The sequence below is a fragment of the Pongo pygmaeus genome, chromosome 9, assembly GCF_028885625.2.
Source record: "Pongo pygmaeus isolate AG05252 chromosome 9, NHGRI_mPonPyg2-v2.0_pri, whole genome shotgun sequence".
Lineage (NCBI taxonomy): Eukaryota > Metazoa > Chordata > Mammalia > Primates > Hominidae > Pongo > Pongo pygmaeus.
This window is the reverse complement of record NC_072382.2, coordinates 128,335,243-128,361,237: the sequence shown is the minus strand read 5'-3', so window position 1 is coordinate 128,361,237 and position 25,995 is coordinate 128,335,243. Positions and strand designations below refer to the sequence as shown.

At 51.0% G+C, this 25,995-nt stretch overlaps 1 protein-coding gene across 4 annotated transcripts in view; it reads left to right on the top strand.

Moving 5' to 3' along the window:
* The window catches only part of KIRREL3 (kirre like nephrin family adhesion molecule 3), a 592,978-nt gene that overhangs the window by 471,440 nt on the left and 95,543 nt on the right, over positions 1 to 25,995 (top strand). For all 4 annotated transcript variants that reach the window (XM_063671606.1, XM_054437752.2, XM_054437750.2 and 1 more), the window contains 2 exons: positions 16,822 to 16,971; positions 22,020 to 22,169. In XM_063671606.1, coding sequence (XP_063527676.1) covers positions 16,822 to 16,971; positions 22,020 to 22,169 — 300 coding nt within the window. The remainder of the gene's footprint in view (positions 1 to 16,821; positions 16,972 to 22,019; positions 22,170 to 25,995) is intronic.

The window sequence follows — 25,995 nt, the reverse complement described above, 5'->3', positions numbered from 1 at the left end:
TACATGGGGGCTGATGATGGGACCTGCTCCACGGGGTGCTATGAGGGTGGATCAGGTAAGCTAATGTATGTGAAGTGCTTTGTATAGGAGTTAGTTGTGGTTAATATCCCAAACCCACCAGAAGACGGCCCACAATCCCAAGGTAGTGAGAAGAAGAATCACTTTTTTAATTAGGACACATATATAGTCAGCACTCAATTATCTGTTGGCAAATTGTCCCCATTCCTGGCAAATGCTATCACCAAGTTTGCTTAATGAAGTCCTCTGTTAACATTTCACAGCTTCTTATTTTGCTCTTATTTGCATGAGGTCCAAAGGGAATAGAAGTTCTTTAAAGGCAAAATCTGTTCATATCTCCTCCCCTCCTAGATAAGGTGTGAGTCACAAAGACAGGAGATGGTGAAGGTGGGGTGCACCTGACTCCAGCTTTGGGCCAGTCCCAGAGGTGATATTCTCCCCTCAGCTCAGTGGGAGGCAGAGAGGGAGCCCCACCCTTGGGTTGAGTGTTTTTTTAAGTATTAAACATTCCTAGAACAGCAAACATATCCATATTCAAATGTGAATATCAAAATGCATTCCAAAGTAAAAATGAATGTTACTTAGGATTATTCATTGTTTTGGATTGTCCGTCATTTTAGATTATTCACACACACCCTTGCTCTTCTCCATTAACAAAGATAATTAAGAGTTGATTGTATTTGGTCTCCAAGAGGGGAGAAACCCAGGACATTGCCCCAAGATGGTCTGTGTCCAGTTGGGAACAACTCCAGGAGCCATGAGAAGACTCCTCTACAAGCACCAGGTCTGAGTTGTGATTCTCCATGCAGGCTCAGAGAGCAAGACCAAGGCGCCTCGTGCTTCAGACCGGCCTGCCTGAGCCACTCAGTGCACACCGGGTGGGCCTGCTTTCACACTGTCAGTGGGACGTAGCCACGTCGCCCTTCACCGGACACCTGAAGAGCATCAAAACTGCACAGGGCCTTTGGAATCTTTGAGCATTGCACAGAGGGTCCTCAGGGCCCGCTGCAGGGCTGCCAAGGGCAGGACTCGGTCCTTCCAGCGCTGCCTCAGCTCTGCCTCCACCATTTTATACACTACGGTTCCCTGCGAGACTTCACTGACAAAAAGGGTTGCATGAACTTTCGAAAGGTGTGAAAATGCCTTCACTGTGCAGTGGGAACATCAATGCGTACCCCGAGAGAGAGACAGCCGCTTGATCAAGGCCACCCAGTGACAGAGTCTGAACTAGAAATAACCCAGGCCCACAAGCCTGTGCTGTGGGCACACAACAGTGCCCTTCAGATGTGGCCCAGAAACCGCCTGCAGAAGGATGACCCAGAAGCTATTAAAATGCAGATTCCTTGACCCAGCTCATACCCACTATCCCAGAATCTCTGAGTAGGAGCCCAGGAAACTGTTATTTTTAGCCAGTCCCCCAGGTGATCCTCATGCACATGGAAGTTTTAGAACCATGTCTGACTGACAAGGCTACAGCAGCATAAATGATTATTTTGTTTACTTTTTTTAATGTTTAAGATATAGATCTGACCCCCAAAAGACCAAGTATCCTTGAGAGACTTGTTTTCACTTCCTTGCACCTTGATTTTATTATTTTCAACCTTAGGACCACCCCTCCCCCAACCCCCACCCCCCCCTCCCCCCTCCAAAATAGGACTTTGGATAAGTTAGAACATCAAGCATTAGGGTTGGGAGGAAGGGACTTAAACCCTGCATTTTACAGATGAAGCATCTGAGCCTTAGTTAAGGGAAGAGTCAAGCCCAAGGGCACACAGCTAAGAGGTGGCAGAGGCAGCATCAACTGGTACCTTCTGGGCCCAGGTGCTCAGGGCAAGGACAAAGCTTCATGTGTCCATACGGTTCCCCTTAGACATGGGAGCAAGAGGTGCTGGGCATCTTGGAGTCAGCCAATCCATGGCCTAGCCTCCAGCCTCTCCTGGTGGTGCCCACGCCGATGCCCTCTGAGAGGGGTTGATGGGCACTTTCTCGCCTGTAGCCAAGCCCGCCCGTAGCTGAGCCTGCAGCTCCCTCTTGGGCTAATGGCATAGTTCTATCCCTGCCCCTTAGTGCCACTCTCTTCTTTCCATGCTGCTCCAACACATCCCAAGGTGCCGGCTCAGTGAGGGCATATTCCAGTCGGAAGACACAAGAGCCTGAGACTCAGAGAAGAAAGGGAGCTTAGCCAGGGTCCCATGGCTGGCCAGCAATAGGCCTGAGACCACAGCCAGAGTCTCTGCTTCATGCGCTATCGAGCGTCTCCCATCTCCACTCCCCCACCATAATCCCACTCTGCTATGCCCATCCTGTCTCATTTAGACCTCCAGGTGACCTCAGGCAGGGAATGGATGGGCTCCGTCATGGGCACTGAAGAGCCCATATTTCCAGCAGCACTTATCAGTGTCTTCGTGGCATCCAGGCCTTGGCTGGATCGATGGAAGAATCCCTCTCCCTGCCACTAATGAGCACAGTGCAGGCTCTGGCAGGGGCCGTGAGCCTGATCATCAGTAGGCAAAGGATTTATAGTGACTTTGGACTCACCCTGCCTCGGCCAGCCCGATTGCTCTTCGTTAAAGATCCACACTGTCCAGGAAAACCTTGGTGGATTTTGTGTCCTGGGAGAGAAGTGTGAGGCCGGGAGAATTGCAGGCTGCCCACACTGGCTCAGCCCGGGTGAGGAACAAGCATAGGGGAATGTGCCCTCAGACTTTCCACCCCCTCATCCAGTCCTGGGAAGAGCAGTCAGCCTCTTTCTTGTAAGTCCAAGTAAAATTCTAGTGCAATTTCTGGAATGTTCATGAGACTGGCAAGCGTCTCCTTACGTGAGTATCAGAATCAAGCTACCAATGACTGCAAGCGGCGATGCTGGGATGGAAGGTGTTTCTTTGTCTCTCTCCCAGTAGAAACAGGAGAAACAGACAATAGAGAAAAGGCCCTGTCTTCCACCCATGCCTGGTTCTTCTGGCTTCTCTGTTTATATTTCCAATCCCAGTCTAAAGGGAGAAGATTAGGCTAGATGATCTCTTGCCATCCCGATAGGGTTCAAAACCTGTGTAAACCTCAACAAGAGTTAGATGTTTCACCCAAGGCAGCTACTCCCAGCACTCCCAGACTGGAGTAACCTTGTCCCTCTTAGATAGTCACATCAACATCTATAACTTTCCATATCTGGAGTTGAATTATCAGGTCAACACCAAGTGAGAGGACACCTGAAAATACTTCTCCTACTGCCTGACCCATAGGGAGTGCTCAGTCAGTATGAGTTCTTCACACCTCCTTCCCAGCTCCAGAACTATTGACCCAACTACATCTGGGACAGCATCACCTGAGGGATTCTGGACCCCTCTCCATCAACACATTTAAAACTGAACTCACTGCCTCACCTCAAACCCACTTCTCCTCCTGAGCAGCAAATGGCTCTTCCGTCATCCATTCACCCTGTCCTGCAAGCCAGGGACTGGGGCCTTTATGCCTTCATCTTCCTCATCCCCGGTCAAGTACTATCACTTCTATCCCCAAATGGCTCCTAAATCCATTTCTTCTTTCCATGGATGCAGCGTTAGCCTGAGTCCTCATGACAGCAAAAACTTGCTGATCAGTCTCCCTGTCTTCAGATTATCCTCCTTCATTCATCCTCCTCGCTGTCATCACCCTGATCTTTCTAAAACTCAGATCTGAGCATGTGGGTCAAAAACCTTTGATGACTTCTCATGAAGTGCAAACTTCTTGGCACGCGTTCAAGGGCCCACACAGTCCGACCCACCAGGACTTTCTAGATTTGCACTCTACTAAGAGCATCTGCACACACATGCTCCGTGCACCCAGCCTGCTAGGCTTGTAATGATACTGCCAGCTGCCATTATGGAAGGCAGGCAGGGCCCTGTGCACAGAGAATGACCTATTTCATTCTCACAAACAACTCAACAAGTATTGATTGCAAACCAATGGGGAAACTGAGGCTCAGAGGGACTAAGCAATTTGCCCAGGGACCCACAGCCATAATGGCAGGGTCAGAGATCAAGCCTAGACCATGTGGAGCTGCTGCTTTTATTCCATGAACACATCTGTTCTCCACACTTGACGTAAGCTGTTCCCCATTCCAGGGAACATTCCCACCTTGTCTTCATCCTGGCCATTTCAGAAGCCAACCCTTCTGTGACTCCTTCTTTGGGACTTTGTGCCTTACTCTGATGCTTATGGTGTAGAGCTTTTTATTCTAGTTTCTTCTGCACATATTTGCCTCCCCGCAGCTCCAGAGCCTACTCAGCAGAAGACATATCAGCCCCTCCTGCACACCCCACACCCAACCTGGGGACTGGAGACTGCTGAGGTGGCTCCTGCTCATGCCTGAGGCACCATGGCATCCTGAGAGCTGGCACAGTGACTGACACCCCCTAGACCCTCCATAAAAATCCATTTTTATCAGTCAATCCGTGGGCCAGAACATATTCTATCACCCCCAATCCTGTTCCCCTGAGCAGGTCACCAACTGGGCATTCTGGAAATTTCTCAAAGCTGATCCTCCTGTGTTAGATGCTGGCCCTGTGCTGAGCAGCAGGAACACAGCAGAATTCAAGACTTGGGTTTCGAGGTATGATCTGAGTCATGCTACCCTTGTCTTTCCCACCCTACCTGATATTGTTCTGATGTCACCAGGAGCCACTGAGCTGACTTCTTCTCTCCTTCCCTTCTTCCTATTTGCTTGCTTCTCTGGAGGGGAAGCTTCCCTTAATCTCATAAGAGGCAATTTGCAAGCTCCAGGCTGGGAGAAAGCCGGCAATAAATATCCCCAGTATAAGTATTCTTAAGCCTTCTCCAGTTGGTCACTAATAAAAGGCAGATGGTGACATTTGAGCCCTTTCTGCATGGCTGACCCAACACTCCAGGAGACTGTGAAGCCAACTCGGATGAGCAGAAGAGGCAAAGCCAATGGGAGGGCTCACCCACTGTCTCCTGCACCACCCACACAGGTTTCTAATGGGTGCAACTTCAAATTTGCAAAGCCTCCATTCTCAGCCTTGGGACTCTGCAAGACAGGTGCTGCTCTGGCCCCTGTTTTAACAGTCCCAAGCTCAAGAAAGAGGCAGAGCCAATGGGAGGGCTCACCCACTGTCTCCTGCACCACCCATGCAGCTTTCTAATGGGTGCAACTTCAGATTTGCAAAGCCTCCGTTCTCAGCTCTGGGACTCTGCAAGACAGGTGCTCCTCTGGCTCCTGTTTTAACAGTCCCAAGCTCAGGAAAGACTTGTGGATAGTGATGAAAGTAAGAATGACCCTTTTTGAAACACCTGTCTACCAAGATCATTTACATATAAAACCTCTCATGCTTACAGCAGCTTTGCCAGGAAGGCATGTCATCCCCATTTTTCAGATAAGGAAACTGAAGCTCAGAAAGGGTGAGGCACTGGCCTCAGATCACACTGCTAGGGACAGGGCCAGAGTTCCTTCCTAGGCCTGACTGACCCTGTGTTCTTCCTACTGTCCAGGACCCAGGCTCCAACAGGTGACCCATCAGTTAGGTACTCCGGGCAGGTGACGGAGTGTGACCCATCACTCATATTTTTGCTTATATTTTTTTTCCTACCCCAGAATGACATTTCTCCTCCATCACTTTCCCCATATTATGATTCCTCCTCCAGGATGCCTTCTCTGCTTCCTCCCCACAACTCCCTTGCTTGAAGCAAGACTCTCTTAAACCCCTGAAAAGCTTTATATGACTTCTCTATGAGACCACTTTATCCCTTGTAATCCAGTGACCTGTGGTCAAATGTGACCATCCAAGACTCTCAGCGAGTTTCACAGAATGTCCTGAGAGTTGAGGGGTGCAGGCAGGGTTTCAGCTGGGCTGCCCACACTCACAGACCTGCAGGAGGGTGTGTGCATGTGTTAGCACCAGGCTCCTTAGAAGCAAGGGCAAGCATTTCCGACCTTATATTAGTGACCCTCACTTCCTGTCCAGGTCTGACTGGGTTTAATCCTAAGAGGAGTGGTCATATCCCCTCAATCTGCTGCTGGAACAAAGGCCAGGCCAAATAACCAGTGGAGAAAGGGACGGCAGGGATTGAGCACACCCTTGAGCCACCTCCTGCTTGCCTCTGAGCTGCCTCCAAGCATGGATGGAAAGAGAACTGCACAGGGGTTGGGTGTAATGGCTCACACCTGTAATCCCAACATTTTGGGAGGCTGAGAGTGGGACGATCACTTGAGGACAGGAGTTCAAGACTGGCCTGGTCAACATAGTGAAACCCTGTCTCTACTAAAAATACAAAAATTAGCCAGGCATAGTGGTGCATGCCTGTAGTCTCAGCTACTTTGGAGGCTAAAGCAGGAAAATCACTTGAATCCAAGAGGCGGAGGTTGCAGTGAAGCCGAGATCGCACCACTGCACTTTAGCCTGGGCGATAGAATGAGACTCAAAAAAAAAAAAGGATTGCCCAGGGCCATGAGGCGATACTCAGCACCCCCGATCCCACATCAGGCTCCAGGGCAGAGTCTGCATCAAAGCTTTATCTCCCGTGTTACGCAACCATCCCAAATCCCACACTCTTTGGACTAGTCCATGCTGCCCTGTAGATCTGTGCCTCTCACCACCACTGTGGAACCACAGTGCAGAGACATGGCCTATGGGGTAGCAATAGACTTGGGACAGTGGAGTTCCAGAATGTGTCCCCAGAAGATTTAGGGTTGGCAGTAGTGGGTGGCAGGGAGGAGTAAGCAACGGCTCCTCTGAGTCAGATCCCAGCCTCTATGGGCACCAGGATACTGGGCCACCTTCCTATCTGATACACACACACACACACACACACACACACACACACACACCATAGTACCAAGGCCTTTGGACCCCAGAGACGAACCAGATCACTGTTCCTTCCAAAGTTCCCCAAGATGGCCCTGCCAGGGCCTATGCTTTCCAACATTCTGTAAGACTAAGAAAAATTCATTCAACCAAAATCTGTTTTTTTGAGATGGAGTCTCACTCTGTCCCCTAGGCTGGAGTGCAATGGTGCGATCTCGGCTCACTGCAACCTCTGCCTCCCAGGTTCTATGGATTCTCCTGGCTCAGCCTCCAGAGTAGCTGGGATTACAGGTGCGCACCACCATGTCCCGCTAATTTTTGTATTTTTAGTAGAGACAGGGTTTCACCATGTTGGTCAGGCTGGTCTCAAACTCCTGACCTCAGGTGATCCACCCCCTCAGCTTCCCAAAGTGCTGAGATTACAGGCGTGACCCACCACGCCCGGCCCTCAACCAAAATCTTAAGTGCTTGATAAGGAATAGAAGCAGAAAATGTCTGGCTGGGGAAGAGGTGGGGCTGAGGCCAATTAAGTTAATCCCACAAACACACCCACGTGCACACACACACACACACACACACACCCGACCCAGCACCCTGCAGTGCTGCCCTAAGACCATCACACCGAGTGATGTGGCCCTTGTAACCTGCTCCTTCCAAGGCAAAATGACTCTTTCCCTCTCAGGAAATAATTAGGGATTGAGGGGCAACCTCAGAATGGGGCCACAGGTATGCAAGTCATAGAGAAACATGGGGTCTTCTGCATTTCAATGTTTTACTGGAAGTTGGTGGGGACTTCGGGAGCCAGATGGTGATGTTTCATTCCGTGCTAATGTGTGCTGCGGGTCCCAGAAAAGAGATTAAGATGAAGGCGCTTCATCCAGGTTGGAAGCCGGGTGGGCTGACAGGAGGCAGGAGTAAGCGCAGGAGGGAAATCTAGAGGGGGCTTTTGGGAACAGCAGTCAGCAGGAGTCCCGATGGAGGAGGGTGGGGAAACAACTGGGGGAAGACATCCAGCCCCACCACTGATCTGAGGATGCCATCTGCCTGCTCCCAGCTCTGCCCCATAACCAGAGCCCCCAAAAGGCCACCAAATGCTCCACCTCCTGCCCACCTCCCTAGGCCAGGCCACACCAGTCACTGCTGCCACCACCTCCACACTTCCTCCCACCAGCCACTCACCAGCACTGGCAACAGCGCCAGCTGTCCTGACTCAGGGATGCCAGTGGCCCATGAGGACAGGGTTCATCCAAGCCCCCATCCCCTTTATTGTTCCCAGCCAGAAACAGCCACTGCTTCCTGCAGTTTGGAGACAAGGCTGCAAAAGGCCCTGCCTGCTCAGCACCTCGACCTCCCACTCCCACTCCTGATGCTTCTACCTTCTCAGGTAGGGCAGAGAACTTGGCACGAGGGGGCGGCAGACCCAGCATCTCCTCTGATTCTGCCACTCTCCTCAAAGGGAAAAGCAGCTGCCTTACCCAGTGGCCTAAAGGGCCCCCGGGACAGATGGCACAGTGCTCTCTTGGCCCCTGCAGGCCACAACAGCCTGAGTATGCAGGGGAGACGCACAGGCTGGGGGCAAGCATCCCAGACAGGGACTCTCACTCAGAGACAAAGGGCTTTGTCTCAGAACCCTGGGACCCAGGACTGCAGAGCCTCTCCCTTTCAGGAGCGTGACCTACCTTCCAGGTGGAGAGCAGGAAGCTGCTTCGGCAGCCACCTAACCAAGCAAATGTGGGAGTGAGACCGCTGTGTTTCCCAGGCCTGCTCCTCTGCCCTGCCCAGGCAGGTTCACGCACACGCAGCCTTTTTCTACTAACGGAAGCTAGTTCAGCACCAGTCAGATGTGGAGCCAAGCCAGCCCTCGTTGGCCCGGGAGACCCCCGCTACCCCTTCCACCCCAGTAGCCCCCTTGCAGCCCTGGGGGAACATTCTCCCACCTCTTCTCCCCCACAGAGCATGGCTCACAGCAGCTGGCCAAGGCTTCCAACACCTGAGCTCACCTACCACAAACACCAGCCTTGAGACCCACCTGAGAACCCATGGATGCTACACTGGGGTCCTCCTGCAAAGAGAATACATCCTTGTCTTTAGTCAAAAACTGTCTCTTCAATAAGTCATTGGATAGTAATTAAAAGTCCACCCTTGCCTCCCCCTTTCACACCAATAGAGAGCCACCTGCCATTCCAGGTCACGCTTCCCGTCGCCCAGCCCTATGGAGCTCAGCCTGTGGCCTGGTGTTCAGGACAGAGGGTGGCTTTGAGAGAAGAAGGTCGGTTTCCCCGAGCATTTGTTGTGAGCCAGCCCCTGAGTCAAGTGCCCCAGATGCATCCTCTGTATCTCCACAAGGTGGTGGTGTTATTGTCCCCATTTCACAGATAGGAAAATGGAGGCTCAGCAAGTTCATGGAGGTGCCAGGATTCAAACCCAGGTCAGTCTGATTCCTGAGACCCACTCATTACCACTGCACTATCTGCCTTCATCCCAAGGGGCTTTTCCAGTCCAAATGGTGAAGGGAGAGAGGGGTTCCTTGGAGTGAGTGATGTGGTTGTGAGGGTCAAGGGTGACGACCTGCAGGTCTGCGCTCACCTTCTCAGGGAGCTAAAGAAGGTGAACACAGGCTTCAGTCACTCTTGGATAGCTGGTCAACTCTGATCCACCCAGAGAACCGTGTTCACGAGGACGTTATACACAGAACTGATGAAGTGAGCTAGTGTACATTATTCTTCCTGAGTTTCCTTGAGACTTTTCAGTACTGGCCAAGGGCAGTGGGAAAGGGAGGTCTAAGGTGGGTTCTATGAGTTCCTGGGGGCAAGGACTAGAGGCAAAGTGGGCAAAGTCCAAATAAGGACACAAAGAGGCTGCTCTGGAACTAGACTGCTGGGCTCATATCCCTTCTCACTGCCAGTGCTGTGGGCACCAGACAACCTCATCTTCACGTGGGTGTGATACAGTACCTATCTCATAGGACTCTTTAGCGAGTCAATAAATTCATCCAGGTAAAGCTTTCATTACATGCTTGACATTCTGTAAAAGTTACCTATTACTAGCTGGGCATGGTAGCTCACACCTGTAATCTCAGCACTTTGGAAGTCTGAGGCACGAGGATTGCTTCAGGCCAGGAGTTTGAGACCAGCCTGGGCAACACAGCAAGACCCTGTCTCTACAAAAAGTTAAAAAGTAAAAAAGTTAGCAATTACTAATTTTATAGCAATAAAAATATTTATGATACATAATTATAAGCTATAATAGAATTATATTAAATAACCATTTTAAGTAATAATTATAAGTAATGGTAACTAGTACACCTTCTTTCTTTTAGTCTTCCTATGGTGGCCAGTACTAAACTTTACCCTCAACCGTTTCAGTGTTATTGACCAATAGGTGAAGAGGAGCCTACACACAGAAACTGAGGGAAAAACCAAGAAATCACTTTTCATTCTAAAGATCTTCTGCCTCCCTTTAGATCATCTGGGCCAGGAGTAGTGGCTCACGCTTATAATCCTAGCACTTTGGGAAGCCAAGGTGGGCAGATCATTTGAGGTCAGGAGTTCGAGACCAGCCTGGCCAACATGGTAAAACCCCGTCTCTACTAAAAATACAAAAATTAGCCAGGCGTGGTGGCAGGTGCCTGTAATCTCAGCTACTCAGGAGGCAGAGGCAGGAGAATCCCTTGAACCCAGGAGGCGGAGGTTGCAGTGAGCCGAGAACGTACCATTGCACTCCATCCTGGGCGACAAGAGCAAGACTCCGTCTCAAAATAAATAAATAAATAAATAAAAATAAAAATAGATCATCTGAGTAGGCTGCCTTGTTGGTGGAGTGAGTACTTGTTTAAGAATCAAAATCTGGGTTTGCGACCCTTGATTCAACAACCTACATCAGATAGTGGTGAGAAAATAGGGCTGTACCCAGACTATTGGGGTTTGAGTAACACCTGAGCTAATCAAGTGAACTTGTGCAAGTCCCTGCATTTCTGTGAGCCTTGGTTCATCTATAAAATGTGGGTAATTATGGCTAACATGCATGCCAGAAACAACGCATACAGTCAAAGATGTGGCATCAAGTAAATCTTCCATGAACAGCAGTTATTTTTTCCTCCTGTCAAGGCTGATTCCTTGAGACTCCAGCCCACCCTGTGATTTCTCACCTTTCTCCTGTGTGTTGTGCTCTGCACTGTATCGCTGGGTTAGTAGTTTATAATGCAAAAGCAATTTTCCTGTAGTGACCACCAATCTCAGCAGACCAACCAGAGCAGGCAAACTCTAAGTACAAAGGCACATGTGACAGACGTGTAACCGGTGCTCACCCACAGCTGGGAACACAAGACAGAAAAGATAGCTGTGGCCCCTGCCCTCAAGAAGTGTACACTGTTTCTTCCTTATTTCTGTTTCATCAGCATCTGACATATAGTAGGTGCTCAATAAAGGTTAGGAGAAATTGATGAAAAAGAGGCAAAATGAGAAAGTAGAGAGAAGATGAGAAAAAAGAAGATTGCCTCTGGGTCACAGGAGCTGCCTGGGAAGACAACTGGGCCTTCAATGATAGGTGGGGTTGCTTGGGTGGGGGGGCCTTGGGTGGTGGGGCGCAGTGCATCCCAGGACAATGAAATAGCGAGGAGAACTCAGGGCAGGTGACCTTAGTGACTAGCCAGCATGGGGGTGCTGTGGAGCTCCCAGGAAGAAAAGGAGCTGGATTTTGGAGATTAGAATCCAGCATGGGAGGTTGGGCGTTGTCCCACAGAGAGTGGAGAGCCATGAGAGGTCCCACCCCTTAAGAGAGGGGAACCCTGAAGCAAGTGGTGAATTAAGAAGGAAAATCCAGGTGCAGCACATTAATGGATCAGGCAAAGAGAACATTCAGAGTCTGTGGCAAGAGCCCAGGTTGGGGCAACGAGAGCTTGAACTCGGGTGGTAGCAGTGGGAATAGAGAGGAAAGGGGAAGTCTGAGAAGTGTACAGACAGGCTGCTGAGCTAGGCTCAGTGATGGTGACATACTCAAGACAAAGCATGGGGCTGGGCGTGGTGGCTCACGCTCGTAATCCCAGCACTTTGGGAGGACGAGACAGGTGGATCACGAGGTCAGGAGTTCGAGACCAGCCTGGCCAATATGCTGAAACCCCGTCTCTACTAAAAATACAAAAATTACCAGGCGTGGTGGCAAGTGCCTGTAATCCCAGCTACCCAAGAGGCTGAGGCAGAAGAATTGCTTGAACCTGGGAGGCAAAGGTTGCAGTGAGCGGAGATCACATGACTGCACTCCAGCCTGGGCAACAAAGTGAGACTCTGTCTCAAAAAAAAATAAAAATAAAGTACGGGAAGGGGAGGTTGCACCGGCCACCAAGGCTTCACACCAGGGGAACGTCATCAGGGAAAACGGGAAGCGGAGAAGATGGAAACCCTGGGCCAGAGGAAGGTGCTGGGTGTGTCGCATCTCCACTGAGAGCAGGACCCGAACCTGTGAGGCACCTACTCTGTGCTCCATCTGAGATGCCCAGGTGTGATGGGGAGGGGGCACAGCTGCGAGCTCCTGGAGGGGTGGCCAGGCCTGTTCCCCTGCTCCTCACCAGACAGCACAGTGCCTGCCTCACAGCAGGGTTCGGTCAGTGTGTGTGGAAGAAACAGTTCTCAGGAGCTCACCGCCTACTTAAGGCACTATCCAGGAGGCTGCAGAAAATGACCTTGAGCTCACTTGCATTTCATTTCTTTGGAGTAGAAAAGAAAATGGGGAAAATAAAGCAAGTAGAGGCCAGGCACGGTGGCTCATGCCTGTAATCCCAGCACTTCAGGAGGCTGAGGTGGGAGGATCACTTGAGGTCAGGAGTTCAAGACCAGCCTGGCCAACATGGTGAAACCCTGTCTCTATTAAAAATATGAAAATTAGCCGGGCATGGTAGTGCATACCTGTAATCCCAGCTACTCAGGAGGCTGAGGCAGGAGAATCGCTTGAACCGGGAGGCGGAGGTTGCAGTCAGCCAAGATTGCCCCACTGAACTCCAGCCTGGGCGACAGAGTGAGACTCAGTCTCAAAAGAAAAGAAAGAGTGGGTGAGTAAGGAGCATTCTTCTGGCAATAACTTACATCCATGGCTCAAAAGCTGTGCTCTGAGGGGCTCTTGAGCCCAAAGGAGAGGCCCCAAGATCGGTCAGATGGATGGAAAAAAAAGTGGGTTCCATCCCTCCATCTCCACCTTCATCCAAAGCACCTCAACTTTTATCTACTCTAGATACTCAGTAACAGTTTAAGATTAATTTGAAAAAAAAAAAAAAAACTCATTGGTTTAAAAGAGAAAAGTAATTATAGTGACTTAAATGTAATGTGCAAAAATTAAAATTGGACTGAAAAGGGACATTGTCAATTAGAGTACTATCTCCCATCCCCAAAAATAATAATTTGTAAATCATGTCCTTTGGGTGGATTTTTGCTGTGTACTCATCTTCCCCAGAAAAAGTCTTTCCATAGAAAAGCCAAGTGGATCCAAGCAGACAAAATATGAGAGGCTCTAGGAAGGTCTTTTTTTTTTTTTGAGACCGAGTCTCACTCTGTCACCTAGTCTGTAGTGCAGTGGGGCAATCTTGGCTCACTGCAACCTGTGGGATCCTATACCTCCAAGCCTGCTCAGATGGCATCGGGAGATGCTCCTCCTCGAAAGCCTCTCTCCTGCTCAGCCCCATCCTGTCAGGCTCCTTTCCTGCAGACCCCAGGTCTTATTCCAGGCATCTTGTGCCTGCTGCCACCCCTGGCTCTGAGACACCCACCAAAAGGGTCTGTGGCCACTCAGAGTCCACCTCCATGGCCTGCTTCAACTGATCCCCCCTCCCAGCGTTGCCTTCCTCCAGAGCCTGGTTTCCATGGTGATAGCCCCCTCCTCTCCCTGGGGGCTCCAGCCAGTCCACAACTTACCCTTGGCCCTTGGATGCTTCCTGCACCCCACCTCCCCGGAGGCCCTCACCCAGTACCTCCCGCACCTTCCTCCAAGAGGACACAGGATGGGGAGAGACTGGGACGGTTACCCACTGTGGGTGCTTCCTAATAATGGACATCTCAGAGGGCTCGGGCACTGCTTCATTTAAGGGGCTCTCATTGTAACCCCCTCCACGTCCACCTGACAACCTGATAATTCTCTCTGATAGCACAATCTTCGGCAGTTACTGCGGCTGCCTTGACTCTGTCCTTCTTGCAAGAAAGATTTTGAGATAAAAGGATGAGCTGTGAAATCATCATTAGAGTAAAAGGAGCCTAGAGAAGGAGTCCTTCCGCCCACCCCCTCCGTCTCCATGCTTCCCCCCACCCTCCTCCCCTGCTTCCCCTTCTTCCTCTCCCTCTCCTTTTCTCTCCCATGTCCTCACTTCACTCCTTTGCTCTCTCTCCAGTCCCTCCCTCCTCTCCCCTTCTCCTCTCTCATCTCTTCCCTCCTTTTCTACCCTGTTTTAGTGCCAGAAACAGTCTAATTACAACAGAGAACTTGGAGAGACAGAGAGGAAAAAAAAACCTACCATACATAGCTGATTAAAATGTCCTATGAAATCTAATTTGTAAAGCTCAAATCAGAATAAAAAGTGTTACTCCCACAATTCAAGGCCAATTTGATTTTTAATGAGACTCCTCAGAGACCCTGCCAAGATCTTGTCAGGTTGTGAACTCGGCCACCTTCCTGCCTGTCCCCAGCTCTCCGCTGTGAATCTGCACTCCTCCTTCTGGGGCGCCTCCACCCCAAGCTCTGCTGCCATCCAAGCTCCCCTGGGTTGATACACACCAAGTGCCCCCCTCTTGGGCTCATCTGTTGCTGAGAGCTCAGTCCTAGGTGTGGCCCAAGCCTGGGGCTTTTTGTCCCCAAGATGAGCAGCAGCCAGTGTCCAGGACATTTGTGACTGCCCCTGACTCTCCTGGGTCGGGGAGGAGAGGCCACCGCATCAGCAGCTGGCGCACCAGGTCCAGTTGTGCCTCGGTTAGGTCCGGGTCTGTAGAGCAGGGGGTAGGAAAAAGGGAGGGCTTGGAATGCAGATGGGCCGCTGCCCAAACCCCCGCTCTACCATTCATTAGCTGCGTGACCTTGAGCAGGTTACTGTGCCTCTCTGATCCTGGTTTCTTTGTTGTAAAATGGGGCTATTTCTGCCCTGAAGTATAATTAAGTGGATTACAGAAGGGGTTGTATGAAGCGCTGGTTGTACTGTGGGCCAGATGCTCAGTGAATGTCAGTGTCCCATTGTCCACTTAACTGTGGACTCCCAGGAGGCACAGATCACATCACACCTCTTCATCAGCAACTCCCTCCAAGGCCAGGCTTGGGGATCTGCACATAGCATAGCTCAGTAGGGGAGAGCATGGTCTTCGGAGCCAGAAATACTTGGATTCACCGCACCCCCCACCCCAACTCCCACTAGACAGTTCCCTGGGCAATTCAGTTAACCCTGAGCCTCCGTTTCCCAAAGTCCTGTAAAATGGGGTTGACAATGCCTCATATGAGTGTTCCCACGGTGATAACTAGAGTCAGGGCACACGCCGTACTTGGTGAGCAATTCACAAGCACAGCTCCCACTACTATTTTTCGCCTCCCTGTGCCTCATTTTCCCATCTGGAAAATGGGGATAAAAATAGTACCTACTATTTTTAGGTTGTTATGAGGATGAAAATATGAATGAACTAATATTTTAAAGCCTCAAAACAGAGCATGGCATCTTGTAAGCATTGTGGGTGGGTTTGTTTAATAAAATACTGTCAACTGACTCTCTTCGATGGTTCTGGCCATCTCGTTTTGAGGAGGCATGGTGTCCATAATGATTTTTTCCCAAGTGATTGTGAGGCTGGAGTAAGGTCTGCTGCAGAAAAGACAGTGATTGTGAGGCCGGAGTAAGGTCTGCTGCAGAAAAGACAGTGATTGTGAGGCCGGAGTAAGGTCTGCTGCAGAAAAGACAGTGATTGTGAGGCCGGAGTATGGTCTGCTGCAGAAAAGACAGTGATTGTGAGGCCGGAGTAAGGTCTGCTGCAGAAAAGACAGTGATTGTGAGGCCGGAGTAAGGTCTGCTGCAGAAAAGACAGTGATTGTGAGGCCGGAGTAAGGTCTGCTGCAGAAAAGACAGTGATTGTGAGGCCGGAGTAAGGTCTGCTGCAGAAAAGACAGTGATTGTGAGGCCGGAGTAAGGTCTGCTGCAGAAAAGACAGTGATTGTGAGGCCGGAGTAAGGTCTGCTGCAGAAAAGACAGTGATTGTGAGGCCGGAGTAAGGTCTGCTGCAGAAAAGACAGTGATTGTGAGGCCGGAGTAAGGTCTGCTGCAGAAAAGACAGTGATTGTGAGGCCGGAGTATGGTCTGCTGCAGAAAAGACAGTGATTGTGAGGCCGGAGTATGGTCTGCTGCAGAAAAGACAGTGATTGTGAGGCCGGAGTAAGGTCTGCTGCAGAAAAGAAAGGGACAGGGAGGACACGGTAAGATGGCACGCCCCCTCAGCACACCTCCTGCCACACTGCACCACCACCCACCCCTCTGAACTTGGCCCTCAGCCCACCCCAGAAGCCACTGAAACAACAAAATGATTTCCTGAATTCTCAGGTTTAACCAAAGCCACACCACTCTCCATCGACCCCCTTCTTAACACACAGCCACCACAGACTGCTTCTAGCTAGAGGTCTCTCTTTCTCCTGTTTCTGCCCTGGTGTGGAACTGCGTGCCCAGCACATGGCATTAAGTAGGCGCTCACCAATGCATGAGAAGTGGCACGTCCCAGCGGTGGAGGGAGATGGCCCGTAGGGAGCTGGGGTGTGGCTAGAGCAGTCCATGTGTTAGGGACTGATGGGCAGGGGGGCTGGAGCTGGGAGCCAGGCCCTCACAGGAGGGAATAGAGCTGGGGCTGAGACCAGTTAGGAAGCTCTACCAGACCCTCAGCAGGAAAGCCAGGTGCTTCAGGAGGCTCAGTCTCCTGCGCCAGCCCTGCTCTGCTTCCATAGCTGGAGGGGAATCTTCTCGCCCCTGCAGCCGGCAGGTAACTGACCGTTGTGTTTGTCTCCTTCCCAGGCCAAGTCTATTCCTTCAGCCAGCAGCCCCAGGACCAGGTGGTGGTGTCGGGACAGCCAGTGACGCTACTTTGCGCCATCCCCGAATACGATGGCTTCGTTCTGTGGATCAAGGACGGCTTGGCTCTGGGTGTGGGCAGGGACCTCTCAAGTGAGTACCTCCAGACCTCCTGGGGCGGGCCTGGGGCCATCATTTCCTTACTCACCCATCCACCTTCCTAGGGAGCACCCATCTTCACAGGTGTCTGAGTATCGAATCTCCAGCTTTCACTGCAACTGCTCAGGCAGAGTCAGGCTAGGCAAGCACTGCACCCAGCATCCCTAGACTCTCAGGGCCCCTGATGTGCATAACGAACCACAAGCAAACCCTCCTTCTAGCGGTGGGTCCTAAGCTAACTCGACATTGCCCTTGAGCATCTACTCCAAAGTCAAACATGATTCATGTAAATTCCAGTTTCCAGAAATCAAGTGTTCCTGTGTCTTGGCCCAAGATGTAGCCCCCATTTATTAAGGCACGATTATTAAGGAAATACAAGTCACAACCTGGTTCTTCCAGGCTTCTTACCCATTAAAGGGAACCAAGTAAACTGAAAACTCACAAAGACACCTGGTTGATCTTAGCAGCCATCCTGAGATGGAAAGAAAAGACAGGAAGTATTAAAAATAAATGTCCAACTATGTTCGGCTTGGGCAGGCTGGTGTTCAGCAAAGCTACCCTGAGGCAGGCAGTGAGGGATCCCACGGTTGTTGATGGCTGACACGTGAACCCACTGGCCAGTGCTGACAACAGATCATTTGTTAACTATCGTGAATAGCGATCCCATAAGACCATACAGATGCTTTTCCAATCCATCCTCTTCCCTGGAGAAAAAAAAAGAACGGCTCATACCCCTGGTCACGCACCCTTCAGCTATCATTATTCTGTCCTACAGGTAGACAGTGGTTGTTTGCTAGGCTTGGCGTACACAGTAAAATTCAGAAGGAGGGACCCCTGGGTGTCATTCCCCTGTGATTTGGGAATAGCTACGGGTGGAGGAGGAGAGAAAAATATTATTCAGCTGAGAAGTAACTTTGCCTCTCGCATGGTGTACAGCTGCAGGAAAATAAAAATCGAAGGCACTCGGGAACACGATGTCTGGGAAATTAATATTTTAAAATGTGAGTTATGTCTTGCCAAAAATGTATATTGAAACGTTATAGCAACAGTCAATAGCAGGAACAAGCTTTGAACCCTGCAGCCCAGCTGAGCATGGATAAAATACACAAAAAATCTCCAAAATATACTGTGCTGCCATAAAGTTTAACTGTTACGGGAACCAGCCAATTTCAGAGACTCCGAACGCCTTTACCCTAGAGAAACTCGGGGAATGATACAACCTTCCCAGACTAGAATAGTTCATGCACTGGATGGCTCTGAGCTGGGATGAACACCGCCGCTAGTTAAGGAGGCTGTCTGGGGTCCCAGTCAGTGGGTTTCCAACTTCCGTCAGGGACTGGGGTCTTGTTGGGTCAGCGGCCAAAAGGAGGCTCAGGTCAGCAGGGATAGTGCATAGGGTGGTCATCCCAGCATGGATAACTGACCCTCTAGCATCCAGTGCCATGAATGGCTTTCTGGGATCCAGGACTGGTACCTGCTTAGGGCTGCAGGACAACGGCCTCTGACAAACTGGGGCCTGTGTCCTCTCCAGCTTGACTCGGTTTGCCTCTCCATACAGAGCCAATGACCTCAAACTCCTGATAAAATACTTGCCCTGTATTTTATCACCTGTCCCAAAAATAGCATAATGGCAATCATGATAGACACTTACATGCTCAATTAACTCTGCTCGCTTGCCTGATGTGGAAACAGGCAGGACAGCCCTCAACTCAATTCAGCAAGTACTTGTAGAGCCCTTAACACAGCGAAAGCTCTCCTACAGGGAAACTGAGGCCCAGGGTTGTGGGATTTCAGCCTGCTACATCTCTGTCCTCTCCCACTGTAACCGTGTGGCCCCCCCTGAATCTCCCAGAAATGATACCCTCCCCGAAGATCTAAATGTTTTTCTAGTCACCAAAGCTGGAAAAACCAGTCAAAGAAAATGATTTATAAATGCACTTCCTCATATTGATAGAACATTTTTCTTCTAAGAAGCTCAAGTACTTCACAGACATTATCTCATAAATCTACAGTGATCCGGAGGGAGAAAAGAAGGATTTTCCCCTTTGTTTGACAGGTAAACAAAGTCACAACTGAGAAAGAAATTGACTCAACTATATAACCAATCCCAGCACATGAGACCTGCCTGTTAACCCCAAAGGGTCCAGATACTCTGTCTGCTCTCCCTTCTAAAGATGAAGACCTTTTTGGCCACTTGACCTTATGACTTACCTTTCTCTTCATTTAAATTGACATTTATAGACTACTTACAATGTGGCAGGCACTTTACATAGATTATCCTATTTAACCTTCACCATAACCTTATGAGGTACTGGTATTGTCCCCATAAAATGGGGACTGGCACCTAGTAAGTAGTCTATGAGGCACAAAGAAGTTAAAGTAACTCACCCAAGACAGCAGAGCTAGGAAGTGATCCAGCTGGAGTTGGAACCCAGGCAAGTCGACTATAGAACCCAGACTCTAAGTAATTTTGCTTCCTTTGGGAGTAGCAAGAGAGAGTAATGATAATGTGGAAGGAGCTAGAACTTTCTCAGAATCCATGCTTCTGAGTCTGTTTTTCAAAGACGCTGCCAGTCCTTGGGATAACATCACAGCTCGCTGCCTAATTAAGCAAATACAAACAAACCCATCACTGATGTTTTCAGCAGCTCGTGAGAGCAAAATCCTGCTGCTGATAGCTTGCAAGACAACAAAAACAGAAGCTCCAGCCAAGATGCCTGCAGGAGACCAGGGACTAATCACAGGATAGTGGGATCCAGAGGCTGGGCTGAAGGGGCTGAGGGTAGCCAGCCAGCTACAAGGAAGGCAGCGGCAGCAGGGAGAGGATCGGGCTAGAACCCATTTCCAGCCCCTCTCCTGGCCCTGGGGGGAGACAGCTTAACTTACCTGGGCTCCTTCCCAAAGCCCAGCAGAAGGCGGGAAGTGTGGGCAGGAGGAGAGGCAGTGCTCTCAGGGGTGCAGCTGATGGCCTTGTGAGCTTTTCTGGCCAGGCCTGCACAGCTGGGGAGGACAGGGCCATTTTATTGCATGATGAGGATGGTAGCCATAAAGACCTGAGTCTGAAGGGCCCGGCTGCACAGGAAGCACTCCAGAGCATGCCAGGAAAGCTGGCAGAGGATCATCACAGCTACCTCGCCTGACCAGGAACAAGTGCTGGTGGCCCGTTGTACAGCCCACCCCCAGGGAGGCCTGCCCCACCTCCAGAAGACCCTTCACTTATGGTGGTGAGAGGGGCCTTCAAGCTCCTCTAGTCTGATCTTTCACCCGGTGTAGAAATCACCTCTGCAACATCCCTGAGAGGTGATCATCCAACCTCTGCTTGAATACAGCCACTGATGGGGACCTCACTACCATCTCTGGCAGCCCAGATCCTTGTTGGATACCTCAAACAGCTGAGAATATTCTAAAGAACCTCCCCATGTGAATTCCGCCTGTTGGTGCTGGTGCTGCCCTTGGGAGCTCAGGAACATGCCCAACCCACACCGAGAGACTGTTCAAAATACTTGAGGCGAGCTCTTGCAGGTCTCCCTCCCTGTCTTTGTTTCCGTCTCTCTCACTTGCTTAAGCCCTCATCTTCTCTTTAAAAGGCTGAATGTGTCCCATCACATCCTCCTACAGCACCCGTCTGAGAACACTCCCTGTGTGGTGAGAGTCCTTCAAAAGGAGGAGCAGCCTGGGGCTGCCAGAGGGGAGTGGAAGCCGAGGGCAGCCTCTGAGGAGAGAAGGGAATAAGGACAGAGATGAAAGACGGTGGGGATTGGAGTCCGGTTGTAAATCCACACAGTGAGGGACTCGGGGGAGGGCAGACCTCAGTGAGGAGATGGATGGAAAGAGAAATAGGGAGGTTTAGGGCCCGAGACCCAGGAAAGAGAGGATCTGCCCAACATGGCCAGCCACAATTTCAGTCGGCATTTATATTCAACCCCACACAGCAGCAGGAATGCTGATTAATGATTTATATTCTCAAACTTTTATTTATCTATTATTCATTGCCCATGGTACAAGGGGCCCCCAGTTCTTAAGTGTCCTGAGCACTTCATAAGTGCATCACCAGGCCCTGGGGTTTCTGGCGGGACAGGAGGAATGACTAGACAGGGGCCACTGTGGCTCAAAGTGACCCGAGGTTCCTAGACACTGGAAGGGTGGGCCTAGATTTCTACTTCCTGTCCATCCTGAAACAAAACTTTTTGCAAAGTCACTGTTGATCCTTTTCCAAACATTTCTCTTTTTCCTTCCTTCTCTCTCTGACTGTCTTCTCTCTGTACTTCTCAGCCTGGGTCTCTCTGTCTGTCTGTCTCTCTCTCTCTCCTCTCTATTTTATCAAAATGCTTGTCGGCTTGGTAGACCACAGAGCTGAGCACACCACTTTCCAGAATAATAAGCCAGCGGTGTCTGTCCACACTTAGCATTTACATCTCTTCTCCCTCTTTCCTTTCTAACAGTGGCCCCTCCAATTTTCCTAAACTTGAAACCAACAAGACCCTTACATGGCCAGGCGTGGTGGCTCATGCCTATAATCCCAGAAATTTGGGAGGTTGAGGAGGGAGAACCGCCTAAGTCCAAGAGTTCAAGACCAGTCAGGGTGACATAGTGAGATCCCATCTCTACAATAGATAAAAAAATTAGCCGACGTGGTGGTGCATGCCTGTAGTCCCAGCTACTTGGGAGGCTGAGGTGGGAGGATCGCTTGAGTCTGAGAGGTGGAGGCTGCAGTAAGCTATGATCCTGCCACTACACTCCAACCTGAGTGACAGAGCAAGACCCTGTCTCAAAAACTAACAAACAAACAAAATGCCCTTATACGCACACACACACACACACACACACACACACACACACACACACACAGAGCCAACACCTTCAACGCCTTGGGAAAGCTCTTGCATTTGTGCTCCTTGCACTGAGATCAGAGCTCTGAGCAATCACCTGCTCTGCCAGCCTTGTAGAACGGCCTCTGCTTGGGTCCCCTACTCTGTGCCTCTTTGTCATGGGTGTCCCCTCCACCCCGCCCCAGCTCCCTGACCTGCCTGTTGTCTCCACAGGTTACCCACAGTACCTGGTGGTAGGGAACCACCTGTCGGGGGAGCACCACCTGAAGATCCTGCGGGCAGAGCTGCAAGACGATGCGGTGTACGAGTGCCAGGCCATCCAGGCCGCCATCCGCTCCCGTCCCGCACGCCTCACAGTCCTGGGTAAGAACCATCTGCACACGGGGCAGGGACACTGCGTGAAGCACCAAGGGCTCAGCTCCAACAGGGTATTTTTTTGGTCAGACATGGGGAGACTCCCCTCTGGGGATCATCCCACAGGGCTCCAGACACTGCTGCTTCCACAATATCCATGCCTACCTTCCCACCTAAACGGGACAAGCGAAGGCTCTTTCCCTAGGAAACCAGACAGCCAATGCCAGCAGACTCAGTCCAACCCCGGTGTGTTTGATGGTGCCTTAGGCAGCTAATGAGGGCTCCTACGTGCTTATTTATTCCATCAGAAAGCACGCTCTGCACGTGTTATCTAGGCCAGGCTCCGTGCCAGGAAGAATGTGGCACAGGCTGTGGGTCCCTTCTTTCCGAACTGACCCCCACTCCAGTGCTAACAAAGCCCTATCTTTCCACCTTCTCTGTAGAATCAGCCCGATTCTCCCCATGATTCTAGTATCCATGTGGACACCAGTGACCCCCGTGACTTCTCCACCCCTCACAGCTCCCTGGGAATCCTGGCTGACAGGTCCTTCCTAGGAAAATTCATTTCAGGTCCTTATTCCAAATCATACTTTTCCCCTTGGTCTTTCTTCATCCTGTGTTCCCAGGAGCCCAGCGTTCCTGGATCTTCCTGCCTGAAGACAGGGGAATGGGCTCGGTGACCTCTTAAACTGCCTAGTTCTGATTTAGAGTTCAGTCCCAGGAGTCTCCCTCCTCTGGCCAAATGTTACCAAGGATCAAGGCTGCTGAGAACTAGGCCTTGCACATAAGTCATGAGAGCTCACATTTGCCAAGCAGCTCACCGTGGCTCTCCAGGCTCTTTCAGGCACATGCCTCCACTGTTCCTGACGCTGCTCGGTGGGACAGGGACTGTTACCCCAGATGAGATACTAAGGCCCACACATGCAAAGAGCTTGGCCCATGGGCTCCTGGCCAGGGCTCCAGGGCTCCCTGCCTCACCTCGCTGCCCCCTTACACGTGAGTCTGTGCCAGGCAGGCGTGCAGCAGGGAAGTGGGAAAGTCCGGGCCCACCCCTTAGCAGCTGCTGTGAAGGTTCGACAACAGGGTCAGCAGCTGGGGTGCAGCCTCCTCTCCTGGCAGCTAAAGCACACGGCTGCTCAGAGATGAAATATTTAAAAGCGTGTCAGGTTATCTTCAGATCTACATGGCCAAAGACACCAGGGCAGATTATTCCAAGCAGTGCAGCAGACAGGCCCCGGAGGACCACTTACCAAGCGCGGAGCTTGACTTCTTGAGATGCGGGGGAGGGTCTTGGGGCCAGCCTCAGAAACCTCCTGCAACCTTTGAGTCTCCCCAGGCCCGCGATGAAAGGAATGAGAAAATAAACCTGTTCCGGCGGGGGTAAATAAGTTGGGATTCCATGGCCGGGAAGCGGCCTTCCGAGGAGTAATCGGGGTATTAAAGGCAGCAGCACCGTTCTCATTTCTCCCAAGATGGTGACTAAAATGAGAATGAGTCTGCCATGTGGTGTGGGGGTTGTGGGAGGAGAGGAGGAGGAATTAGGGCCTCATATTGTTTCTGATTTTGAGGATTGCAAAATGCCAGAACAGATTTGCTAAGTTGTAGGCTCCTCATCTTCAGAGATGGCTCAGCCCCTCCATCCTCAGAAGAATCTGCCTCTACCGGCTCATACACCTTCTAGAACGGCCAGACGATGCTGGAACCACAGGACCCTGAGCATTGTCCACTCCTCTGACTTCACAGGGACCAAAAATAGATGGAGCCACATCTCATCCTTAAGGCTGTATTGACTTCCCCAGTCTTGACATGATCATTACACTTCCTTTCCTCTCGACTCTATGTTAGGTAACAAAGTCCAACGTATTAAAAGTCCAGATTGTTTCAAATGTTTTACAGATGAGAGAATGGAAACTCAGAGAGGCAAAGGCACTCACAGGAGGTGACACAGCTTAATTAACCTTCAAAATCAACTCCAGATTTTTCAGCTCCAAGCTCTTTGCCTAGTCTCCTGTTCCCAGATGCCAGCAGCATCTCATCTGTCCGGCTGGTGAGGGGCCAGGCTTCTCAGAGCAGGGCCTCAGGATCCAAACTGAACAGACGCGATTTTGTCTTAGGTCATGTCTAAAAAGCATTCGCTCCCCCTTCCTCTCCGGTGGCATGGCCTGACACCGCCCTCTGGGCACAGAGCTGGGTTTGTGTTGGGGAGATGTTTTATTCAAGTCTGGAGATCAGCGGAAGGAGGGCAGAGGAAGTTTCCATGATGCCCCAGCAGGGTCCCCTCCGTGAAATTCCTGAGAGCCAGAAAGAGAGCCTGAGCCAGCATCTTGTCCATCAGCCTTTCAGGCAGCTCCACAAAAACCATTCATCCTGAGCAAACTAAAACCCCAGGCAAGACAGTGCTTCCCAGCACTCTGCCTGCAGTCCTCGCTGACTCCCTGGGACACTCCCAGGTCCCCAACCCAGCGAGTCTTGTAGGGCTCCACCTGGCTGAGTGTCCTGGGGTATAGCGCCCCAACTACTGCTCTGCAAGGAGGCCCCCAGTGCAGCAGCTGACCCAGCCAGGTGGAAAGGGACCCCTGGTCTGGGGAAGGGGGAGGGAGAGAGTGGCTGTTCCCGCATATGGGGGAGACGTGTTTCTGCCCCTTGGCCCAGCCGCCTTCCCTACCAAGACCCCATCTGCTTTGCTGTGACATCTCAGCCCGGGAAAATGTCCCAGCCAGTTCCCCAAGGGGGGCTGCCTTCCCTGCGTTCCAGGAATGAGAGAGCTTCCTAATTTAGTCTGTATTTGCCTGAGATAGATTTTTAATTAAATAAAGTAAGAGCCTGATTAGAACCTGCAGAAGATGCGAAAGCAGAATCAGATGGTATTCCAGCAAAATTGCAAAGCAAACACTTTGGCTAGAACAGAGGGAGGCCCCCGGGGGTCTTCCATCAAAGTACCAAGTGAGGAGGGCAAATACAAGAGATTATATAGCCAACAGATGTGCATTGTTAAAATATGCATCTGCCGGCAGCGTGCTCAGATGAAGCCAGAGGGCCAGCTCGCAGAGCCGCTGGGCCCTAGGGAGGGCACGGGGACTCGGCCTGGCAGCCAAGCCTAGAGTCACAGACACATTAATTAGCATTGTGTTTCCAGCTCTCAGATGCAATCAGGCAAGGAGCAACTTCGGAGCTGAGCATTTGTACCTCGGGAGGCAGAAGGAGGGAACCAGGAAATGAGGAGGGAAAGACGGGGGAAGGCCTTGAGTTTGCAAAGCTGAGAGAGGCAAAGACTGGGGATTTTAGGTCAGGTCAATCAGTGGTCAGGCTGCGTGCCCTCTGTGGCCCAGCCAGCTGCCCAGGGTCAAGACGGGCGTCTTTTCACCTGCAGAACATCTGGAGAATCACAGCATCATGGAAACAGCATTAGACTTAGAGGTAGTGGTCTTGGTTTTACCAGTATCCAGCTGTGTGACAGTGGCCCTGTTTCTCAACCTGGGTCTCAGTGTCCTCAGCTGTAAAATGAGAGGTGGTGATAAATAAGATGATCGCTGAGAACTGTCTCGCTCCCAAAAGGCCATGACTTCCACTGTAAGGAGTCCAACATGCTGTACCAACTATTTTAGGAAATTGGGCCATCCCTCCCTGGAACCAAGATTGGCGCCGTGACTGAGGCATAGAAGGAAACTGATTAGGGTGGTTTAAACAGCCTCCCACTTCGAGGCTGGGAGATAGGACCTCTCCAAGTCCTGTTCAGCCCTGGGGTCCTGGCTCTTGGCTGTGGACCTCAACCCTGGTCCTCCCTGCAAAGGATCCCCCCCAACCACCCCTCTGTAGCCAGCTTCCACATAGACCT